Genomic DNA, 22,569 nt, shown 5'->3' on the forward strand with positions numbered 1-22,569 from the left:
AGGGCTGCCCACCAATTCTATTCAGAACTTTAATGAACATAATTTCTAAGCACAGTCAGTTCATTAAGGGGATCTGCTTAGGAGGCCGCAGGGTTAGGTCTCTACTTTTTGCAGAAGATGTTGTCCTGCTGGCTTCATCTAGCCAGGATTTTCAACTCTGATTGAATCTGTTTGCAGCTGAGTGTGATAAAAAATCTGCACCTCCACGTCAGAGACCATGGTTCTCACCCGGAAAAAGGTGGAGTGTCATCTTTTCGGTTGCGGACGAGATCCTTCCCAAAATGGAGTTGTACTACCTTGGGGTATTGTTCACGGAGGAGTGAAGAGCGGATCATAAAATCAAATCAACAGGCAGACCAGTGCGTCGTCGGCGGTGATGTGGAATGTGCACCAGTCTGTTGCGGCGAAGACACTCAAATCGCTTGCAGTGAGAATTGAGGGATCATCATTCATTCATTACACATTCACACCGTATTGGTGGTAAGCTAAATTTGACACAAATAAGGCTGCTTATTTGCGCCTACAGCACGGTCCCTCTTACCACTACCATATATTAATTCACGGTCATACAGCAGTGTGAGTGGCAATAGGAACAAGGTGGGTGAAGTGTCTTGCCATGACAAGGATGGTTGAAGCTGGATTCGTACCAGGAACCTTCAAGTTTCTGGATTGCTTCTTAGTTACACTACAGCCACAAATACTATGCAACATAATTACAAAGAGACAGGATGAATAAGAATAAATAAAAATAACAAAAAAATAATAAATACAACATAAGTTTACGCTGTAAAAAAAAGGTGTGATGACATTGAGCAAGTAATAACATTAATAAATCAATGTTATCTGTTACAGAATGATGAGGTATTGTACAGTATGGAGTGTGGAATGAATGAAGTCCTGTATCGTTAACTGTGGGAGCGGGTCTACAGAAGTATTTTGGAGAATGAGCTCCACTTCTCCTGTATTGTCTGATGAGTGGATGGACAGGATTGTCTGTAATTGAGAGCAGTTTGTCCGGTGACCTCCTGTCTCTCACTGTTACAAACACCTCTAACTGCATGCTAATAGCTTGTCCCGTTATACGGATCAGTGTTTCCATCCAACCGATATTCAATTAGCCTGTGCTCCACCCTCAGCAAACCACTAAAATGTACAGTGCACTGCCTACCACAGACTGGAAGAAGTTTTCTAGTATGTAGTATTTATTACTTACCCACTTTTTATCGTTACACTTGACTTTTAGCTATTACTGTATGTAAAACATGAACTGCAACAATGTAATTTTGGGATGTGTAAAAGTCTATCCTAATTTATTTCTAAGTGACCAAAAAAAAACAAGCTCAAAACCAAAAAAGGGGCAGCTCCAATGGATTAACAGGGTAAGGCACAAAGATGCAGTTAAGATCAATAATTCCATACTAGAAAAAATATAAGAGCAATAGATGATGATAACAAATTGTGGAGCTGCTGCAGATGTGACATGTTGCACCCATCACAAGAAGTAATACAATCTGGGGAGGACACGCTGCACAAAGAGAAACATATTTTCAGATTTTTTTGTGCCCTTTCACAGATGATCACTCCATTTTAATTCCTCCCTGTATGACGGACACACCTGTATCTGCAGTCCTGGAACGAGCTGTCCTTGAGGCTCGGGTTCGAGAGGTGGAGGAAGAGAACAGACGGATCAAATTACAGCTTAGCCAATCACAGACAGGTGAGGGAAACTCTGGCAACCAACAATGGGGGACCTCTGCTGACACAGGATCGAAGGATGGATACAACACAGCTGAGGACAAGAACAACCACACAGACTGTGAAAGATTGCCCACCGTTCAAAAGTGTGAGGTCAGGAAACACTACTATTTTATTTATGTAATATACTGTAATACATTACGCAAAATTTATAGCCGACTTCAATCACATGGAAGTTCTGAATTATACCAATGAAATACAGCATTTCACAGGTGTTTTTTCTTCAGTGATTATGCTCTTTTGGAGTATGACTGTAAAGTTTCTGTGCCAGGCTTACGGGGAAGCAGCATAGTGATACAATAATGCAACACTCCTTTTTAACTTGTGTCAAAAGTACAGACTTTAAACTCAAAAAAAAAAGATTTTAAAAGATGTGAATGGTTTCAGTAAAACCAGGCTTATGATCAATATCATTGGCCAAGATTTCGTCTGGGTGTTGCCATCATTACTTTCTTGGACAAAAACATGTTTTTTGTAATGTAATGTCACATCATTTGTTGTATACATAGCAAATTGCATTGGCGGGCCACGCATTTCACACTTAGGCCTTCATTGATGTCCTACTTAGTCTGGCTTTTTTTAAATTCCTCTCATAATACCATAATTTATGTTGCTGCATCACCACGGCTGCAGAAATACTATACAGAAACTTGTGAAAAAAAAAAAAAAAAAAAAAAGTTTTCCTGTTCAACCTGTGGTAAAGGTTTTACACACAGTCAACATTTGAAAAGACACATGAGAACACACACTGGAGAAAAAACCTTTTCCTGTTCAACCTGTGGTAAAGGTTTTACACACAGTCATGATTTGAAAGTACACTTGAGAACACACACTGGTGAAAAACCTTTTTACTGTTCAACCTGTGGTAAAGGTTTTACACAAAGTCAGACTTTGAAAAGACACAAGAGAACACACACTGGTGAAAAACCTTTTTCCTGTTCAATTTGCAACAGAAGCTTTTGTGACCGATCAAACATTGTAGCACACATGAGAACACACCCAGGAGAGAAAGTGTTGAGTTGCAGTGTGTGTGGTGAAAGATTCTCTTATAAGAAGCAGTGTAAGAAACACAAGTGTGCTGGTGAGAACAGCAGCAGCAAATGAAACTGCAGGATTTGAAATAAGCTGTCAAGACTTTAATTTTGACTTTCTAACAACATCAGCACATATAACATGTGTGACATTGTTGCTTGTGTAAGAATCTTTTTAATATGCTCGTACAATTATGGATTAGATAGTTTGAAATATGAAAGTATTCCATATTTTTATTTCTTATTGTTAATAACCCCATAGATTAGCACCTTTATATGATATACATATTTACTGGTTCACATCTGAAACATCTTCTGGACCACTTCAGGGAGCATATTATTACCGTATTTTTCGAACTATAAGTCACAGTTTTTTCATACTTTGGCCGGGGGTGCGACTTCTACTCAGGAGCAACTTATGTGTGAAATTATTAAAACATTACCTTTAAAATATCAAATAATATTATTGAGCTCATTCACGTAAGAGACTAGACGTATAAGATTTAATCAGATTTAGCAATTAGGAGTGACAGATTGTTTGGTAAACATATAGCATGTTTTACATAGTCATTATTGTCACCGACGTCGCACTGGGTGTGAGTTTTCCTTGCCCTTATGTGGGCCTACCGAGGATGTCGTAGTGGTTCGTGTTGTGGTTTGTGCAGCCCTTTGAGACACTAGTGATTTAGGGCTATATAAGTAAACATTGATTGATTGATTGATTGATTGACTTGTGCACAACTGGGCATTGAATCAACTTTATTTTCCAGTGCATCTAAAAATCAAAAACCAGCAACAGTAATTAAAACATATATTTACGTGGTACTGTCAAATTGAAAGTAATTGTAAAAAACATTAAACGTGAGTAAATAATAAAATAAAAATATTTGATAGGCGCCAGCGCCCCCCGCGACCCCGAAAGGGAATAAGCGGTAGAAAATGGATGGATGGATGGAACTTACTAATTGCAGCACCCACCGGAAGCCAGAAGCCAAAGGTTGATTCGATTGTAAGCGAAGGAAAGACCATTTCACTGGCTGGCACAGGCGAGCTAGCTCAAGGGTTGGCTGACCTTTTCTCACGAGATCGAGCTTCTCTTGAAATGTCCTTCTTGAATATGGCCTTGCCAGTACAAAGTGCAACCTAATCAACGTTTTGCTCTTCTTCGGCCATCGTGGGTTTAATAAAGCGAGTACATATCAGGTTTCTCTGCGAGTGGTTCCGGTGCGGCTCTGTTGATTTGGATAGCACTTCCTGCTCTCGCAACTCACAACTTATGATTACATACTCACTAGTGATTCTCACGTGAGTATCCAATCACAGGACGCGTAAATGTCACGTTCAATGTGAGACCGGCTACAAGGCCTTACTGACAACAACTCGTGATCTGATTGGCTGTCGCAATCATCTATCAACTCTATGTGCCGGTTCAATTACAGTGCACAGACGCCCGCATTTCGGACATCATGGCAACATAAACTAGCTTAATCCTGATTGGGTACAAAATCTAACCTAAAAACAACAGCACTGGAAGGAGCATAATATGACATGAAGACAATATGAATACTTAAGGGAAAGTAGATTAAAAAATAATGTTGGTTATGTTAGGCCAGCAGAGAAGGTCTTACTGGCTCTGACGGCCCAAATTGTAACTGCCTTAGGCCACACCTTACTTTAAAGGTAAATGTCCTGAGCAAAAATATAAACGCATCACTTGTTTTTGCTCCAATTTTTAATTTTTTTGAGTTCAACTCAAAGATTGAAATCTTGATATACACAAACACCTATTCCTCTCAATTATTGTTCACAAATCTGTGTAAATCTATGTTATGAGCACTTGTTCTTTGCTGAGATAATCCATCCCACCTCACGTGTGGCATGTCAAGATGCTAATTAAACAGCATGATTAGGTGTGTCTTAGGCCATGTCCACACAAACACAGATACTTAATGAACACATAAACGCATACTTATCTCTACTTTTAGGCATCTTGTTAATGTGCAAACGCATACTTTTGTCCATAAAAATGCAGACTTCTGCAAACACTGGCCGAAGCGTAGCGTTGAAAAACTCTCTGCTTAGCGTATGCGTGTACACGGCACAAACGGAGACTTGTGATGATGTCATGGTTGTCTGCTATCATTTCCAAAGCTCAACAACACTGCCCTGCTGGCTTTAAACACACTATAACTCTATGTTTGAACATAAACATGCTGCAGATTTCACTCCACATTGATCAAAAAGACACATCAAAATGCACTAATGACAGTCAGCTGTTTGAATACGATTGCTGTCAAACCTCCATCTGATGAGACAATCTATACTTTTAGCTCTGTGTCATAAGAAAGATTTAACATTACGTAATGTTTTCGTCCTTATTTAATGACAAACCATGACCTCAGGTGTGTTGCTTCCATTTGTTTCCATTAGATGGAACTTGGTGCCACCTTACACGTGTGTAAAAAGTGACCGAGCAACTAAAAAAAAACATGATGCAGCATCCTCCTAATGTGTAATGATGTTAAAGTCAATATACACTTCATCGCACATGCACTATATCACTATATGATTTAGGGCTATATAAATGAACATTGATTGATTGATTGATTGATATATCCATGATTAACTGCGTTATAATGCCACAAGAGTTTTGTGCTTTGTTCCACAAGTGCTTTATATTGGCACTTAAACATGCAAAAGGGTTTCCTTGGCTCGTTAGTGCGTTAGTGATTTTAGAAATAATGTACCCTTCACTGCACATGTAATCACCATGGTGCTAAACATGCTATACTTCTAAGAGTGATAGGTTTAAGCAGCACAGGCGTGCATGCTCTTTAAACACGGGGAAAAAAAGATACGCAATGTTCCTAGGGCTCTGTGTACATGCAGGCTGCTTTTAAATGTGCTGATTTGCTTTAATGAGGTCTGGGGGGGCAGTCTATATCTGGTCATCTGCCTCACGCAGTGCAACACATCTCCTTCGTATAGGGATTTCGACAGGAACTGGAACGCGCTGTCATATACGCCGATCCACAGCATCCCAAACATGCTCAATAGGTGACATGTCCGGTGACTAGGCTGGCCATGCAAGAACTGGGATGTTTTCAGTTTCCATGTATTCTGTACAGATCCTTACAACATGGGAGGGCCGGCCAGTGGCATAGGCCGTATAGGCAAATGCTAAGGCCGCCGTCCATCAGGGGGCGCCACGCCAGTGCCACAAATGTTGGAGAAAAAATATATAGTTGGTACTATTATTTCTAAATACAAAAGAAATGATCCCTCGTCAATAAAAATGCAAATTAAAGCCTATTTAATAGAAATATTATTTGTTACAACATTACGCGCCCTATCTCCCCCCGCACGGTGCGCCCCTCACTTCCTGTATCATGACTCTTTTAGGATGTCACCACATCAAAAAACTCAACACAAGATGTCAAAACGGCCAAAACTTTCAGGTGCCCAGGGAAGAAAAAAGAGAAAAGAAGAGGAGGAGAAATGAGAAAAAGACATAGGTAGGTAATGTTAGCCTACATGAAATTATTTGCCTGTTACAGAATGTGATAGTAACCTGGCTTTTTAGCATTAAGGTAATGTTAAATGATTCGGTAATTGCTAATCAATAAATAGCTAGTTCTGTTTTAACGTTGGGTTAATATTGTGGAGGGGGCTAAATTGTTTTGGAAAATAATAATGTAACGTTAGATAATTACAGTACTCTCACCTTACATTCCTCAGGGACATTTGTATTAGATCTTTTAAGCAGGTGTTTTTTGTTTACATTGTTATTGCCTTCTGGTTAGCGAATGTTTGCCCTGCAGGTAATAGTCACTTTTCCACCCCTTTATATATTAGGTAAAGTTGTAAGCCTAGTTGTTAAAGTGCACATCATTAATGTTAATTAAGCAATATCACATGAGAGGGAATGCTATTTTTTTAATTTGAGCACTGCTGTGATTCGGTTAAAGATAATCATAACATAACATTCTCATATAATATAATATACTGTTACTTTGCATTCTGCTATTCAGCATTTCACTGTAATGATGACAATAAATCGAATCGAATCTAATTTGCATATCAGTTAACATCATACATATATGTATTCATTTATTTATTCATATTTTTTTAAATCTTTTTAACTATTCTGATTGTTAATCTGCTTTCTTTAAGTAAAAAAAAAAAGGTCAAAGACAAAGCTCTTCGGTTTCTTGTGAGTATATACACTTTACTGCCGATGTGGGGGAGCGCCACCTAAAATCTTGCCTAGGGAGCCAGATTGGTTAGGGCCGTGCCTGAGGCTGTGCATTGTCATGCTGCAAAATGAGGTGATGGCCTTGGGCGGATGGCACAACAATGGGCCTCAGGATCTTGTCACGGTATCTCTGTAAATTCAAAATGCAATCAATAAAACACACTTGCGTTCGTTGTCCATAACATACGCCTGCCCATACCATAACCCCAAACCCACTATGAGCCACTCGATTCACAACGTTGACATCAGCAAACTGGTCTCCCACACGACGCCACACACGCTGTCTGCCGTCTGTCCTGAACAGTGAAAATCCGGATTCATCCGTGTAGAGAATAACTCTCCAATGTGCCAGTTGCCATCGAATGTGAGTATTTGCCCACTCAAGTCGGTTACGAAAACAAACTGCAGTTAGGTTGAGACCCCGATGAGGAAGATGAGCATGCAGATGAGCTTCCCTGAGGCGGTTTGTGCAGAAATGATTTGGTTATGCAAACCATTTGCTGCAGCAGCTATTCGGGTGGCTGGTCACAGACAATCATGGAGGTGCACCTGCTGGATGTTGAGGTCCTGGGCTGGTGTGGTTACACCTGGTCTTTGGTTGTGAGGTTTGTTGGATGTACTGCCTAATTCTCTGAAACCCCTTTGGAGGCGGCGTATGGTAGAGAATTTAACATTTAATTCACGGTCAACAGCTCTGATGGACATTCCTGCAGTCAGCATGTCGACTGTATGCTCCCTCAAAACTTGCGAAATCTGTGACAATGTGCTGTGTGATAAAACTGTACATTTCAGAGTGGTCTTTTATTGTGGGCACACCTTTGGAATTGTCATGCTATTTAATCAACATTTTAATATGCCACACCTGTGAGGTAGGATGGATTATCTTGGCAAAGAAGAAATGCTCACTAACATAGATTTAGACAGATTTGTGAACACTATTTAGGAGGAATCAATCCTTTTTATATAGTAAAAGTTTTAGATCTTTGAGACTAACTCATGAAAAATGGAAGCAAAGACTAAAGTGTTGCGTTTATATTTTTGTTCAATGCAATTGTATTTTACGACATGTATCTTTGCTGTTTGATACATTTGTAAAAAATGTTTTATAACTTATGCGTTTTAATACAGAGTCAAAAAACAGAAACAAAGCTGCTTTCCCACAAAAGGGGGGGAAATAATTAATTCCTGGATGCATAATGACTGGGACGTCCAAGTATCTATTATTTATGTCTGCTAAATCAAAATTAAATTAATGTTCAACAATTAGGTAAATAATTAGTTTGCTGTTCGCTCTATAGTCACTATTTTATTTCAGTGTTTACAACCAAATACCTGACATAATTTATTCTACTATTATGAAGCCGTCGTATTATAATAATAATAATAACGCAGTCACATTTGATAACAGGCCAATAAAACAAAAGGATGCAAATAAAGATGTATAATATACGTTCAGTAACAGCTTAAGAATCAGAATACAGTAAGTTTTATTGACCAATTTTGTTTAACATAAAAGGGATTTGACTTGGTAGGCTGTGTTCGCTTGTTCAACGTAAAAAACTAATATTAGTAATTAAGTAAAAATATAAAAATGTACCTAAACAACTAATTTGTGAAAGGCTAATAAATCATCATGCAGTGGTGAATAGAGCAAAGCAAAATAACGATGAGCAGAACATGATAGTATTATTAATATCATTATCAATATTGTTAATATTTACAGTGGCAGATTAGTTGCAGAGTTATTGCACAGCCTTCATAAAATTGATTAGAAACTGATTTATGACAGGTTATTTTGGCGTCATGTGATTTGTAACGCCCGCCAGATGGGAGGAGTTTGAACTGTTTGTGACCTAAGTTTGAGGGCTTTGCAGTGATGTTACCTGCCCGTTTCCTGACCCTGGACCAGCATAAGTCCTGAATGAGGAGAAGTGTCGACACTGATTCTCTTTTCTGCATTTTTAGTTCTTCGTTGCAGTCTGTGATTGTCCAGCTTGTTTGTAAATCCAAACTAGGCAGTGACAGTGGTGCACAATAAATATTGAATGATGGATGTGTTGAACATGATCAGCAGTTCCTGGGGAAGGTTAAACTTCTTGAGCTGAGTCAGGAAGTGCATCCTCTGCTGTGCCTTTTTTCGGAGCGTGTTAAAAGGCCCTTTTCCACCAAAAGTTCCAGTTCCTGGAACCTTTGGTCTCTGAATATATAGATTTCTGTAGAAATGTGTGGTTTGTGTTTCAACTTCATTTCACAGTTTAGGGAAGTTTATACAAATCAGGCTGATCACGTATGGAGGAGTGGTTTACTACATTTCTATACTGATACCATGTAAAAAAACAGACAATATTAGGTCACAGTTCTTTTAAGAAAAAGGGACTAATTGAAATACAAATCAATCATATACAAAAGGATATGGTTTATAAAATAAAGTTTACCGAATTGTTTATGAAAAGTCAGGCTTTTGTCGGCAATGTCCAACAGTCAGACAGTCGTCCTCTCGGTAAATGATGAGTTTATGAGGGTCAGGCAATTATTTTTGGTCCATTTCAGCTGTAAATACCAATATATAAATAATAACTGTCATTATTTATCGCACGTCGACAACACAAATTAGACTTAGACTTTCTGTTATTGTCATTCAAATTTGAACTTGACAGTACAGATAAGAACGAAATTTCATTGCATTAGCTGTAGTGCAAATGGTAAATGGGTTGTACTCGTCTGCGATGAGGTGGCGACTTGTCCAGGGTGTACCCCGCCTTCCGCCCGATTGTAACTGAGATAGGCGCCAGCGCCACCCGCGACCCCAAAAAGGGAATAAGCGGTAGAAAATGGATAGCTGGATGGGTTGTACTAGTATAGCGCTTTTCAACCCCTTTTTAAGGAGCCCAAAGTGATTTGACAGTATTTCCACACTCACCCATTCACATACACATTCACACACTGATGGCGGGAGCTGCCATGCAAGGCGCTCACCAGGTCCCATTAGGAGCAAGGGTGAAGTGTCTTGCCCAAGGACATAACGGACGGGACTAGGATGGTAGAAGGTGGGGATTGAACCAGTAACCCTCAGATTGCTGGCACAGCCCCTCCACCAGCTTCGCCACGCCGTCCCCGCAGGATTAAATAGCAATAAGGTCTTTATATTCCAGCGTGTTAGTCCGTTTTGGGGGGAATTGAGGGAATTATTATGATGCGTTCAAGAATCTTATGGCCTGAGGGAAGAAGCTGTTAAAGAACCTGGAGGTTATTATGCTGTGGAGGCTGCGGAACCTCTTTCTAGAGTCCAGCTGTGAAAACGGTCCCTGGTAGGGGGTAGGAGAAGTCTCTACAGATTTTCTGAACCCTGGTCAGGCAGCGGCTTTTCGCGATTTCCTGGATAGGAGCAAGAGTAATCCTGATGATCTTCTCCGCCGTCCTCACCACTCTCTGCAGAGACCTCCAGTCTGAGGCACTACAGGCTTCAGTCCAGACAGAGATGCAGTTGGTCAGTAGGCTCTCTATAGGGCAGGGGTCTTAAACATGCGGCCCGCGAGACGTTATTTTGCGGCCCACATTTTGATGTGACAATTTAATGTTGGGGCGACCCGCGAGTTTAATATGAACGCCGCTTAACAGCGTCATACTCGCCAACGCTCCCAATTTTCCCGGGATACCGCTGATTTTCATGGCATCCATTCTCTCGAATTCCTGTCGATTTTTACCCAATCAACAATATTCAGGGGGTGCCATTATGGCACTGCCTTTACCGCCCTCTCTATCTTATAAAAACAGCGTGCAAGCCCAGTTATGTGTAGCATCTGACTACTTAAAACGCACGTGTGTTATTGCAAGACATATTTGATCAACAGCCATACAGGTCACACTGAGGGTGACCGTAAAAAAAACTTTAACTGTGTTACAAATATGTGCCACACTGTGAACCCACACAAAACAACAATGCCAAACACATTTCGGGAGAACATCCGCACCGTAACACAACATAAACACAACAGATCAAAATACCCAGAATCCCATGCAGCCCTAACTCTTCCGGGCTACACCCCTTCTACCACCAAACCCCCCAAACCCCCTACTTGCGTTGGTTGAGGTGGTGTATATTGTATCCCGGGAGAGTTAGGGCTGCAAGGTGTTTTGGGTATTTGTTCTGTTGTGTTTAAGTTGTGTTAGGGTGCGGATGTTCTCCCGAAATGTGTTTGTCATTCTTGTTTGGTGTGGGTTCACAGTGTGGCGCATATTTGTAACAGTGTTAAAGTTGTTTATACGGCCACCCTCAGTGTGACCTGTATGGCTTGTGATCAAGTATGTCTTGCAGCCACTTACGTGGGTCGGCACAAGCCTCATACAACATGTTACAGAACTGGCATGCTGGTTGTGTGATGTTGTCGAGCAGTAGTTCCGAAATGGGGGTACGCGTACCCCTGGAGGTACTTGAAGGTATGCCAAGGGATAAGTGAGATTTTTTTTAAAACATTAAAAAAAAATAGCAGCAGGTCATATTGTCAGTGAAGTCGACGATTATCTCATGTTTGAGTCTGGCTTCATGCTTCTCCCTAAAGACGCTTAAAAGGGTCTGTCCATTTCTCAAAGCTTTGCGTATCAAAATTAAGTTTGTAAAAATAATAAACAATGATACATTGCATCTAGTTTAAAGACTATGGCTGGGTAAAAACACTGCAAGATAGTTTCACTGATTATCATTCTTTTGCACAAATCTGCCCCACAAAAGTTAATGCATTTCAAGAGCTCCTTTTGTTTGTTTTTTCTCTCTGTTGTCAAGTTTGTTGTAATATAAATACACAATAATTAAGAAATAAACAACTCCCCACGTTTATTGTAATGGTGGTTGTGTGTTTGAAAGAGAAATTTCAGGAACGCCCCCAAATGTTTTCAACCAATCACCATTCAACAGCACAGTAGGAAGTTGGTGATTCACTATCATGTGGACGCCAGGACTGTGAGCTGAGTGAGTTTGCAGTGCAGAATAACCAGGATGATAGTGTTAAATGCAAAGCTGAAGTCCACAAACAGGATCCCAGCATAGGTCCCTGGGGAGGTAAAGATGATGCAGTATGTGGTTCAGTCTTATGTTGACTGTATCCTCCACTGAACGGTTTACCTGATAGGAAAACTGTAGGGGTCCTGTGATGACCATCAGGTGGCGCAGCACAAGTCTCTTAAAGGACTTCATGACCACAGGCGTCATGGCAACAGTCTGTCGTCATTGAGTCTTGTGATGGCAGGTTTATTTTGGACTGGAATGATGGTGGAGCCTTAGAAGCAAGAGGGCACTTCGCACAGCTACAGGGATGAGTTGAAAATCTACATGAAGATGGGGACCTGCTGCTCAACACAGACTCTCAGGCAGGAGGGGGACACAGTCTGGTCCTGGAGCTTTTCTGATCTTTTGTTTCTGGAAAAGTTGGCAAACATCCTTCTCACAGATAGTGCTAGTGGGCCGTCAGAAAGCAAAAGGTTGTGAGGGGAGCAGGTAGGGTATGCCCCTTTTTCCGCCCTTTTTTTTGCTCTCCCTCCTTGGTTTTGCGCATTCATGTCAATCTAGAGGTGTTCACATTATCCGCCAAGTAGAGGGTAAGGGCGATGTTCCCCCTCGAAGCGAAGTGAGCTTGCAGACCTCCCTACACTTTCAAGTGCAAGGAGAAAGACGGCAGGCCAGAAATCTACAGAAGAAAACAAATGTATGTAATAAGCGTAATTCATGATTTTCATAATAATGACACTGGTGGTTTAGTCATACATCAAACTTTTGTTACTGCACGTAAATATTGTCTTCAAACACAAATACACAATGAAACACTATTTACATACAATGTTTTCGCCAAAAACATTGTCTTCTAAACAGTAAAGACAGATGAAAAAAAAAAAAACAAAACGAACAAACACAAACAAAGCCGAACCTTGCGTGTGATGACATCAGGAAACTAAACATATAATTGTCGCATCTGCCTTACGTAACTGCTGGCAAATGGCAACGGTTGGTGACATTTCGAGACTTGATTGACTTCCCTATGCATAGGACCGTATTTGCAATACTTTGCCATGTCACTAGGTGCTAGAGCCAAGGGGAAGGGTGAAGTAGAAGAGGGCAGAGGGAGGAGGGAGAATTAAAATGAAGCCTAAGTGTATGTGTGGTGGTTGTGAAAATCTGCAGTAGAAGCTGTTCAGGTTCTTGGCAAAAAAAAAAATACCGGACAATTCTGCAAATTTCATGGCTGGCTTAAAGCGTGGACACTCCGTGATCACTTATGACTACCAGACAATTCTGGATGTGGATAGATTGGGTCGTTTTGGACTGAAAGATGCGTGTACGTTGGACCACCTCGCTAGCATGGGAATACTTCGCCGGCTACATCCAGCGGCCTTTGAAGCAGCGGAGTATAGTACCAGCGGGAACCATCTACGGAAAACAAAATGCAAGCGGTGTGATCGGAAGCAGAAGCGTGAATGCCGAGCGGGGCTAACAACAAAGCAAAAGGCTAATCTCCAAAGAACACCGCTTCTTTCCATCCTGAAACTGGATTAAAATCGAAGGTGCGAGCCTACTAGTCTGGGTGAGGAGTCAGTTAAGTTGGAACAAGTTTTTTCTGTTATGACTGTGTCAGAGTTGGACATGCATTCTACTGAGGTGGCAAATTATGATGCGTTCAGTTTATCGCAGCACCAAGTAAACAATCGGAAAATTCCTGTCATATCAATTAGATATGGTTGTAATTATTCTAAGTGCACTACGCATAATAAACGCAACATTATTAATATTGTTACTACGGATAATTTGTTCAAAAACTCCTTAAAATAGCCCACTACCTTTAATATTGGCTTTTTAAACATAAGATCTTTGTCTCCCAAAACGTTATTAGTTAATGAGGTCATTAGAGACAACAATCGTCATCGGTCTCAGCGAAACCTGGCTTAAACCAGACAACTTTTTTGCACTAAATGAGGCATCTCCTCCTAACTATACGAATGCGCATATTGCCTGTCCCCTTAAAAAGGGTCGGGGGGTCGCACTAATATATCATCAATCTTTATTGCAGACCTTAAGATCCATTAAACATATAAAAACACAATACAAAAAATTATAAACAAAACAAAACACAAACATTAAAAAACTAAACAATAAAAAGAAACATAAAGCCCAAATGTCAGTTTCTAACAGAGGTGGGACCAAGTCATTGTTTTGCAAGTCACAAGTAAGTCACAAGTCTTTGCCCTCGAGTCTCGAGTCAAGTCCCAAGTCAAGACAGGCAAGTCCCAAGTCAAGTCCAAAGTCAAGACTGGAAAGTCTCAAGTCAAGTCCCAGGTCCTGCATTTTGAGTTTCGAGTCATTCCAAGTCCTTTTAACCACAGACTGATACATTTACACAGATTGTGTATGCTTTTAAAACGCTGTATGTATTTACAGTATAATAAAAAAAAATAGTGCTGACATTGAACTTCATAATAGTACTATTAACCAGTTATTTTAAACATTTAACTCATTCCTTTACAGAATGAACACATTTGAAAAAACAAGTGCAATTGTACTTATTTGCACAAAGGTGTTAACATTGTATTTCCATGGCATATAGCATTGGAACTAGTTCCACAGCAGTTTCTATCCTGTTCTTACCTTATCTCATTGATCTCATCTCATACTGTATGTGTTGATGTGTGCGTACACGTGAAAAACATAACAAATACATGAAAATAACAAGGAACAGAGTTATACTTTTTTAGAATTCACGGCCCTATGGAAAATTAACCAGCTGCCACTGATTATGATGCATTCTCATTTTAGGCAAAGTATAAGACAAAACTTTCTTAACAGTATAACTGTAACCAGGAATAAGTCTTCAAGTAGCAATATTCAAATACTAACTTTGTTGGTTAAAACATAATTTGCTTTTATTCTGAATCCAGTGAAACAGATTGGTGGTTTTAGCTGATATAGACTTTCAGGTGTTTATATACGTTTATGTTTAAGTTGGCAGACACTTTTATCCAAAGCAACAAACATGAAAAATACATATAAAACAATCACTGTAAACATGATCATTTAAGGTAAGAATGTAATACAGAATATTAATACAAAGTGTCAAGACAGAATAAACTCTTTGCTGTTGCAGCAACAGAAATACAGTCTATAAGATATATAGATATCTAATGTATTCATACATTGTTTATGTAGGATATATGCATGTATATATAACCTAATCATATTGTTTCTTCAATTTAGAAATAGCTGACCGTTTTTTCCCCCCTTTTTGGGATTATTATTCCCAGTTTTGATCTTGGACGTCTGGTCACTTATAGCATATAAGAATATTCTATTATAGTTAAGCAAACTATGAACACGCCCAAAAATGTGTCCTTTATCATAGTTACACGTATGACAAAAAGGCGCGTGAATATCAGTGGTATTTAGTGAGGTAAAATGAATTAAATGCGCCGACAGTTCATTTCTCCTGCCAAATGAATTCCACTGAGTGGAGGGGATCACCACTCCAAGATGGCGGCCGCGCGTCTCATCTCGTCTCGTCAGCGCCAGTAGGCAGGAGTGGTCAATGCTGCGTCTACTTATAGGATGTCTATGGTTATAACGTTAGCAGTGAGTTCACAGCCTCACTGATTTAACTACACAGCAAATAAAAGTTACGTTACTCGGCCAATAAACGTTATCTTACATTCAAAACTTACCCTTCTTTGTGCAACTTCAAATATTGAACGAAGTTGGAAGTTGTTGCGTCTCTGTCTGTAATCTTCGAACGAACCGCATGCTTTGCATACGGCAATTCGTTTTTTGTTGACCAAGTCATAGTTTTTATACCCGAACAAAACAATTTTTGGCATAACTTTTCCTCACTGGCGTGTTGTTTGAAAGCTCTTTTTTGTTGGTTTTCATGCAATTTGATTGGCTGAATGCTTTGTGACGAAAATAACATGGATGTAATTTGATTGGCTGTTGTTCTGACAGGTAGCGCGCACACTGTCATCGCACATACGGACAGATACGGAGCGCTCCTGAATAACTTTTTAATCATTGGGGTTTGGGGAAAGTAGCAAGTCATGTCAAGTCAAAAGGCTCGAGTCCAAGTGAAGTCACAAGTCATTGATGTTAAAGTCTAAGTCGAGTTGCAAGTCTTTTTAAATGTTGTCAAGTCGAGTCTAAAGTCATCAAATTCATGACTCGAGTCTGACTCGAGTCCAAGTCATGTGACTCGAGTCCACACCTCTGGTTTCTAACATACAAATGTGTGCCAATGGTTCCACAGTCCAGATGAGTATCTAACAGAACTGCAGCCAGGGTTCGTTAACACAGTGATTATGTCATTTTCAGACTCAGATGCCCTACACATAAACTTATACATAAGGTTGCGTAGCAACGCTGAGAAAGTGGGCACCCCAACACTAACAAACATCTGGCTTGCACTGGCGCTTCTTGGAATTCCCAGGAGAAGCCTCATACAGTCATTATAAGCAACCTGCAGCTTCTGAAAGCTTTTCTGCTTATACTTTACCCACAGGGGGGCAGTATACAAAGGAGTGCAATAGGCTCTGAATAAGTTGATCTTTACATCATTTGTACATTAATAAAATTTATTTCTCAGCATGTTGGCTTGGGCATACAGCATACGCTGCTGTCGAAAACTTTAACCTTAGTCCTAACCTAATTAATAAATACAAATCGTTTGCGGTGCTTACTATGAGGTCTGTCACACCGCTGCCTCTATACCTGGCTGTTATCTACCGCCCCCCAGGGCCTTATTCAGACTTTATCAATGAATTCCCAGAGTTCGTTACTGATCAAGTGACGCACGCCGATAATATATTTGTAATGGGGGACTTTAATATCCATATGAATACCCCATCGGACCCATCGTACGTGGCGCTCCAGACTATAATTGATAGCTGTGGTCTTACACAATAATAAATGAACCCACGCATCGCAACGGTAAAACGTTAGACCTAGTGCTTGTCAGGGGTATCATCATTTCCAAAGTTATGATACTCCCGTATACAAAATAATGTCCGATCGCTACCTTATAGAATTCGAGGTCCAGACTCATGTTTGGCAAGCTATAAATAATAGTAACTGCTATAGCAGCCGCAACATTAATGCTGCCACAACGACAACTCTTGCTGGCCAACTGCCCTCGGTAATGGCACCATTCCCAAATTATGTGGGCTCTATTGATAACCTCACTAACAAATTTAACTACGCCCTGCGCGAAACCATTGATAGTATAGCACAGCTGAAGTTAAAAAAGGCTCCAAAAAGGCGTACCCCATGGTTTACAGAAGAAACTAGAGCTCAGAAATTATCATGTCGAAAGCTGGAATACAAATGGCGCGCGACTAAACTTGAGGTTTACCATCAAGCATGGAGTGATAGTTTAATAACTTATAAACGCATGCTTACCTTAGCTAAAGCTTAATATAATTCAAATATCATCCACCTTAATAAAAACGATCCTAAATATTTGTTTAGTACGGTAGCATCGCTAACCCAACAAGGGACTCCTTCCAGTAGCTCCACCCACTCGGCAGATGACTTTATGAAATTCTTTGATAAGAAAATTTAGATGTCACCGTATGATGCCAAATTTAGATGTCACCGTATGATCATACGCAAATACGGTGTCAGCTTTCACTGTTATGCTGATGACACCCAACTCTACATGCCGCCAAAGCTGACCAACACGCCGGATTGTAGTCAGCTGGAGGCGTGTCGTCATGAAATTAAACAATGGATGTCCGCTAACTTTTTGCAACTCAACGCCAAAAAAACGTAAATGCCGATTATCGGTCCTGCTAGACACCGACCTCCTATTTAATAATACAACTTTAATATTTGACAACCAAACAATTAAACAAGGCGACTTGGTAAAGAATCTGGGTATTATCTTCGACCCAACTCTCTCATTTGAGTCATACATTAAGAATGTTACTAAAACGACCTTCTTTCATCTCCGTAATATCGCTAAAATTTGCTCCATTTTGTCCACTAGTGACCCCGAGATCATTATCCATGCGTTTGTTACGTCTCGTCTCGATTACTGTAACATATTATTTTCGTGTCTTCCCATGTCTAGCATTAAAAGATTACAGTTGGTACAAAATGCGGCTGCTAGACTTTTGACAAGAACAAGAAACTTTGATCACATTACGCCTATACTGGCTCACTTGCACTGGGTTCCTGTGTACTTAAGATGTGACTTTAAGGTTTTACTACTTACGTATAAAATACTACACGGTCTAGCTCCAGCCTATCTTGCCAATTGTTTTGTACCATATGTCCCGGCAAGAAATCTGCGTTCAAAGGACTCTGGCTTATAAGTGATTCCCAGAGCCCAAAAAAAGTCTGCGGGCTATAGAGCGTTTTCCGTTCGGGTTCCAGTACACTGGAATGCCCTCGCGGTGACAGTTTGAGATGCCACCTCAGTAAAAACATTTAAGTCTCACCTTAAAACTCACCGGGAGGTTTGGCAAGTATGCTTGGAGAGGACCGCATATGTCGTCACTTCCCCCCTGGTTCACAAATCAGCTTTGAAAGATGAAAACGGTGGGGTATGTCTTTGAGTGGCGCTCGAAGGTATCTAACTGTCCAGACTGGCCTACCATGAGCATCAACTCCCATACTTAAAATATCTCAAAGACACTAGATCACAATTTTACTCAACAATAACCCAGGAAACTCCAAACAGCTTTTTACCACCATAAGCCATCTCCTCAAACCGCAACCCCCTTATTCAGAAATTCCACATATTTAATTTTTCTGAAAAAAAAGATAAAAACGATTTGCTCCTCTCTGTATGTCCCTCTCTTCATCAATCACCAAAAGCAGTCCACACTCTTTCTCTCAACCTCTTTCCACCTTTAAAACATTTCTCAAAAAGAGCTTGAGGTCATCATACGGATTATGAAACCCCCCACATGCCCTGCACCAGTAGGTTCCCAAACTTTTTTCAGTGATGTACCCCCTGTGAAAATTTGTTTAAATTCAAATAGCCCCTAATCAGAGCAAAGCATTTTTGGTTGAAAAAAAGAGATTACAAAGTAAAATACAGCACAATGTCATCAGTTTCTGATTTATCAAATTGTATTGCATTGCAAAATATTGCTCATTTGTAGTGGTCTTTCTTGAACTATTTGGAATAAAGATATAAAATAACTAAAAACGTGTTGAAAAATAAACAAGTTATCCAATTATAAATAAAGATTTTTACACATAGAAGTAATCATCAACTTAAAGTGCCCCCTTTGGGGATTGTAGTAGAGATCCATCTGGTTTCATGAACTTAATTCTAAACATTTCGTCACAAAAAAGAAATCTTTAACATCAATATTTATGGAACATGTCCACCAAATGTTTTAGCTGTCAACACTGAACATTGCATTGTTGCATTTCTTTTCACAGTTTATGAACTTACATTCATATTTTGTTGAATATATATTTATAAAGGATTTTTGAATTGTTGCTATTTTTAGAATTTTTTTTTAAATCTCACGTACCCCTTGGCATACTTGCAAGTACCCCCAGGGGTACGCATACCCCCATTTGAGAACCACTGCCCTACATGACTGACTTCTGGCTGCCGATAATGTTTCCCCTTTTCTACTCATCCTCCTCGAATAGACCACTGCATTCGATGCATTTGACCATCACATCCTGCTCCAGTGTCTACACCTCACTGCTGGTCTGTCTGGTCCCACCTTGGAATGGTTCAGATCCTACCATGGAAAAGCACAATCCCTCATTCCAACTGGGGAGGCCTCCAGGGATCAGTCCTCTGTCCAACTCTATTACACTATTCATGCTTCCCCTCGGTCACATTATATGCAGTCATAGAATTACCTTCCACTGCGATGCAGATTATACACAACTCAACTCTACCGGAAAATGGACCCCTCTACTTCTAGCTCTAATCCCTCACCATTCCCCTGCACACTCATTGCTTGCCTGGGGAAGATAAAGACATTGATGAGCCAAAATGTTCTACAACTCAACAGCTCCAAAACTGAAACCAAATTAGTCTGCACCTCAAATCAGGTCCAGTTACCCCCCATCACTGGTATCTTCTTCTTGTTCAGAAGATCTCACTTCACCCTCTGATCACCAACCTAGGTGTCATATTTGATCCACATCTCACCTTTGACTCCCACATCAAACAACTCTGCATGAGCTCCTATTTCCATCTCAGAAATATTGCAAATGTCTCACCATTCGGGATGCAGAGAAACTCATCCACACCTTTATCTCCTCCAGGCTGGACTACTGAAACACACTTCTCATCGGTATCCCTAAGCAAGAGCCTTCAAAAACAGTGCAGCTCAGATTTTGATCAGATTACTCTAATCCTGAAAGACCTTTACTGGCTCCCCACACAATACAGTATCCAATATAAAATCTCCCTCCTTTTCATGAATTTATCCATGGCAACGCCTCATCTTATCTGAAAGATAGGCTCGAGAAGAAGAATTACTTTAGATGGGCCCGAGCTAACATCTCACAGATTTTGGCTCTACATCGCATTACTGAAGAAATGAAAAAGCTCGACAAGCAATTCAAAATCTTCTTGGTAGATTTTTGGAAAGCATTCGACTCTATCAATCTGGAAGCCATGGTCAACATCCGCCCCCTCTACAGCATCCCACAATCGTTAAAAAAAACTCTATGCCAGCACTTAGGCTACAGTTATTACACCTGTTGGTACAACTGCCTTTTTCCAAGTTGAGGCGGAAGTTTTACAAGGGGATACACTAGGTCCTTTCTCGTTTCTCATTATATCAGTATCAGAAATACTTTATTAATCCCTGAGGAGAAATTAAAATTTTCTGCACAATCCTATTCAAGATCAGACAAATATACAGGGAGACAGAACAGGATTGCTAACGGGTATGCCAACTTCTGGCGCTCCTTACAAAAAAGGTGAGATACAGGTACACAATGGGGGTGGGGTGGGGGGAGGTGTTCTGTGCCTCTCTCTGGACACAATTAACCACAAAGGCCTTCAGCTCCGCCCGAGACGCAGCAGAAGGCAACTTGCCACACACCTTACTGACCTTGATTTTGCAGAGGACATCGCTGTGGTCTCTGATCTTGTCACAAATCCTGAATCCCTTCTCCACTCACTGGAAAATGTTGCTTGCCTAATAGGACTCCATTGCAATGAAATCAAGACTGAAGTAATCTTGTGAGTTCGAAATTGCTACCTTGTGTCATCTTTTGGGAAAAGCATAAACCAAGTGACAGACTTCAAGTGTCTTGGGTCTTACATAATGGATGCCACAAAAGATATGAAGTCCCGCAAAGCCTCACCATGGACAGACTGCAATGATGGTAATGAAACGAAAATTTAGAACGCTGATAGAGTCTATTGTCCTCTAAGCTGCAGAAACGTGGACTCTCACTACACAACAACAGAAGCGCATGGACATAGCTTACACCAACTTGCCCAGACGCATCCAAAACATTCACTGGTCCGAGCATGCTACCTTAGAGCGTATACACGGATATATTATGCCACTATCTCAGAAGGTAGCAGAGTGAAGGCTCTCGTTGAATGGGCACGGCTATCGTGCCGCTGGGAAATTGTTCAGCCACTACTGCTCTGGAAACCTAGTAGCCCAGTCCGCTACAGAGGCCTCACCTTCACAGATGTACTATCAAGGGATGCAGGGCTCGAGAAACAGGACCTCTCCATTGTCATGGCTAACCACGAAGTGTTGCAGCATGTATTCAAGTGCACCCTCAACTTTTAACCCCCCAAAACCAGCTCCAGACACCTCCTGCCCAGCAATTCAAAGTGCATCCTCATACCCTACTCGGGGGCCGCATTGGGTTAAAACAATTTGGCCGAAGGCCGGGATATATATATATATATATATATATATATATATATATATATATATATATATATATATATATATATATATATATATATATATGTATATATGTATATATATATATATATATATATATATATATATATATATATATATATATAAACATGCACACGCATACACAAGTCTCCAAAACGTTAACCACCATGTTGCTACAATAAAAATCATCAATCAATCCATCCATTCTCTACCGCTTGTCCCTTTTAGGGTCAAGGGGGTTCGCTGGAACCTATCTCAGTTGCATTCGGGCGGAAGGCGGGGTACACCCTGGACAAGTCGCCATCTAATCACAGGGTCAAGACAGTTAGACAGACAACATTCACACTCACATTCACACACTAGGGCCAATTTAGTGTTGCCAATCAACCTATCCCCAGGTGCATGTCTTTGGAGGTGGGAGGAAGCCGGAGTACCCGGTGGGAACCCAAGCAGTCACGGGGAGAACATGCAAACTCCACACAGAAAGATCCCTAGCCCGGGATTGAACCCAATCCAATCAATCAAATCCACTTTATTTATATAGCACATTTAAACAACAATAGCGTTTCCAAAGTGCTGCACAGCCATGTTAAAAACAATATTAAAAAAACAATATTATGATCCACCAATGACTGAATAAAAACA

General features: G+C 40.4%; 1 protein-coding gene across 5 annotated transcripts in view; it reads left to right on the plus strand.

Moving 5' to 3' along the window:
• Nucleotides 1-22,569, plus strand: part of large2 (LARGE xylosyl- and glucuronyltransferase 2) — a 144,046-nt gene that overhangs the window by 74,626 nt on the left and 46,851 nt on the right. For 4 of the 5 annotated variants that reach the window (XR_009803781.1, XM_061884104.1, XM_061884090.1 and 1 more), the window contains one exon: nt 1,574-1,848. Coding sequence is in view for 4 of the 5 variants with exons in the window: in XM_061884104.1 (XP_061740088.1) it covers nt 1,574-1,848 (275 nt within the window). In the remaining variant the exon portion in view is untranslated. Of the gene's footprint in view, nt 1-1,573; nt 1,849-22,569 lie in introns of those variants that run through there. The other variant, XM_061884123.1, reaches the window with a different exon arrangement.

Source organism: Nerophis ophidion, linkage group LG02 (assembly GCF_033978795.1).
Source record: "Nerophis ophidion isolate RoL-2023_Sa linkage group LG02, RoL_Noph_v1.0, whole genome shotgun sequence".
Taxonomy (NCBI): domain Eukaryota; kingdom Metazoa; phylum Chordata; class Actinopteri; order Syngnathiformes; family Syngnathidae; genus Nerophis; species Nerophis ophidion.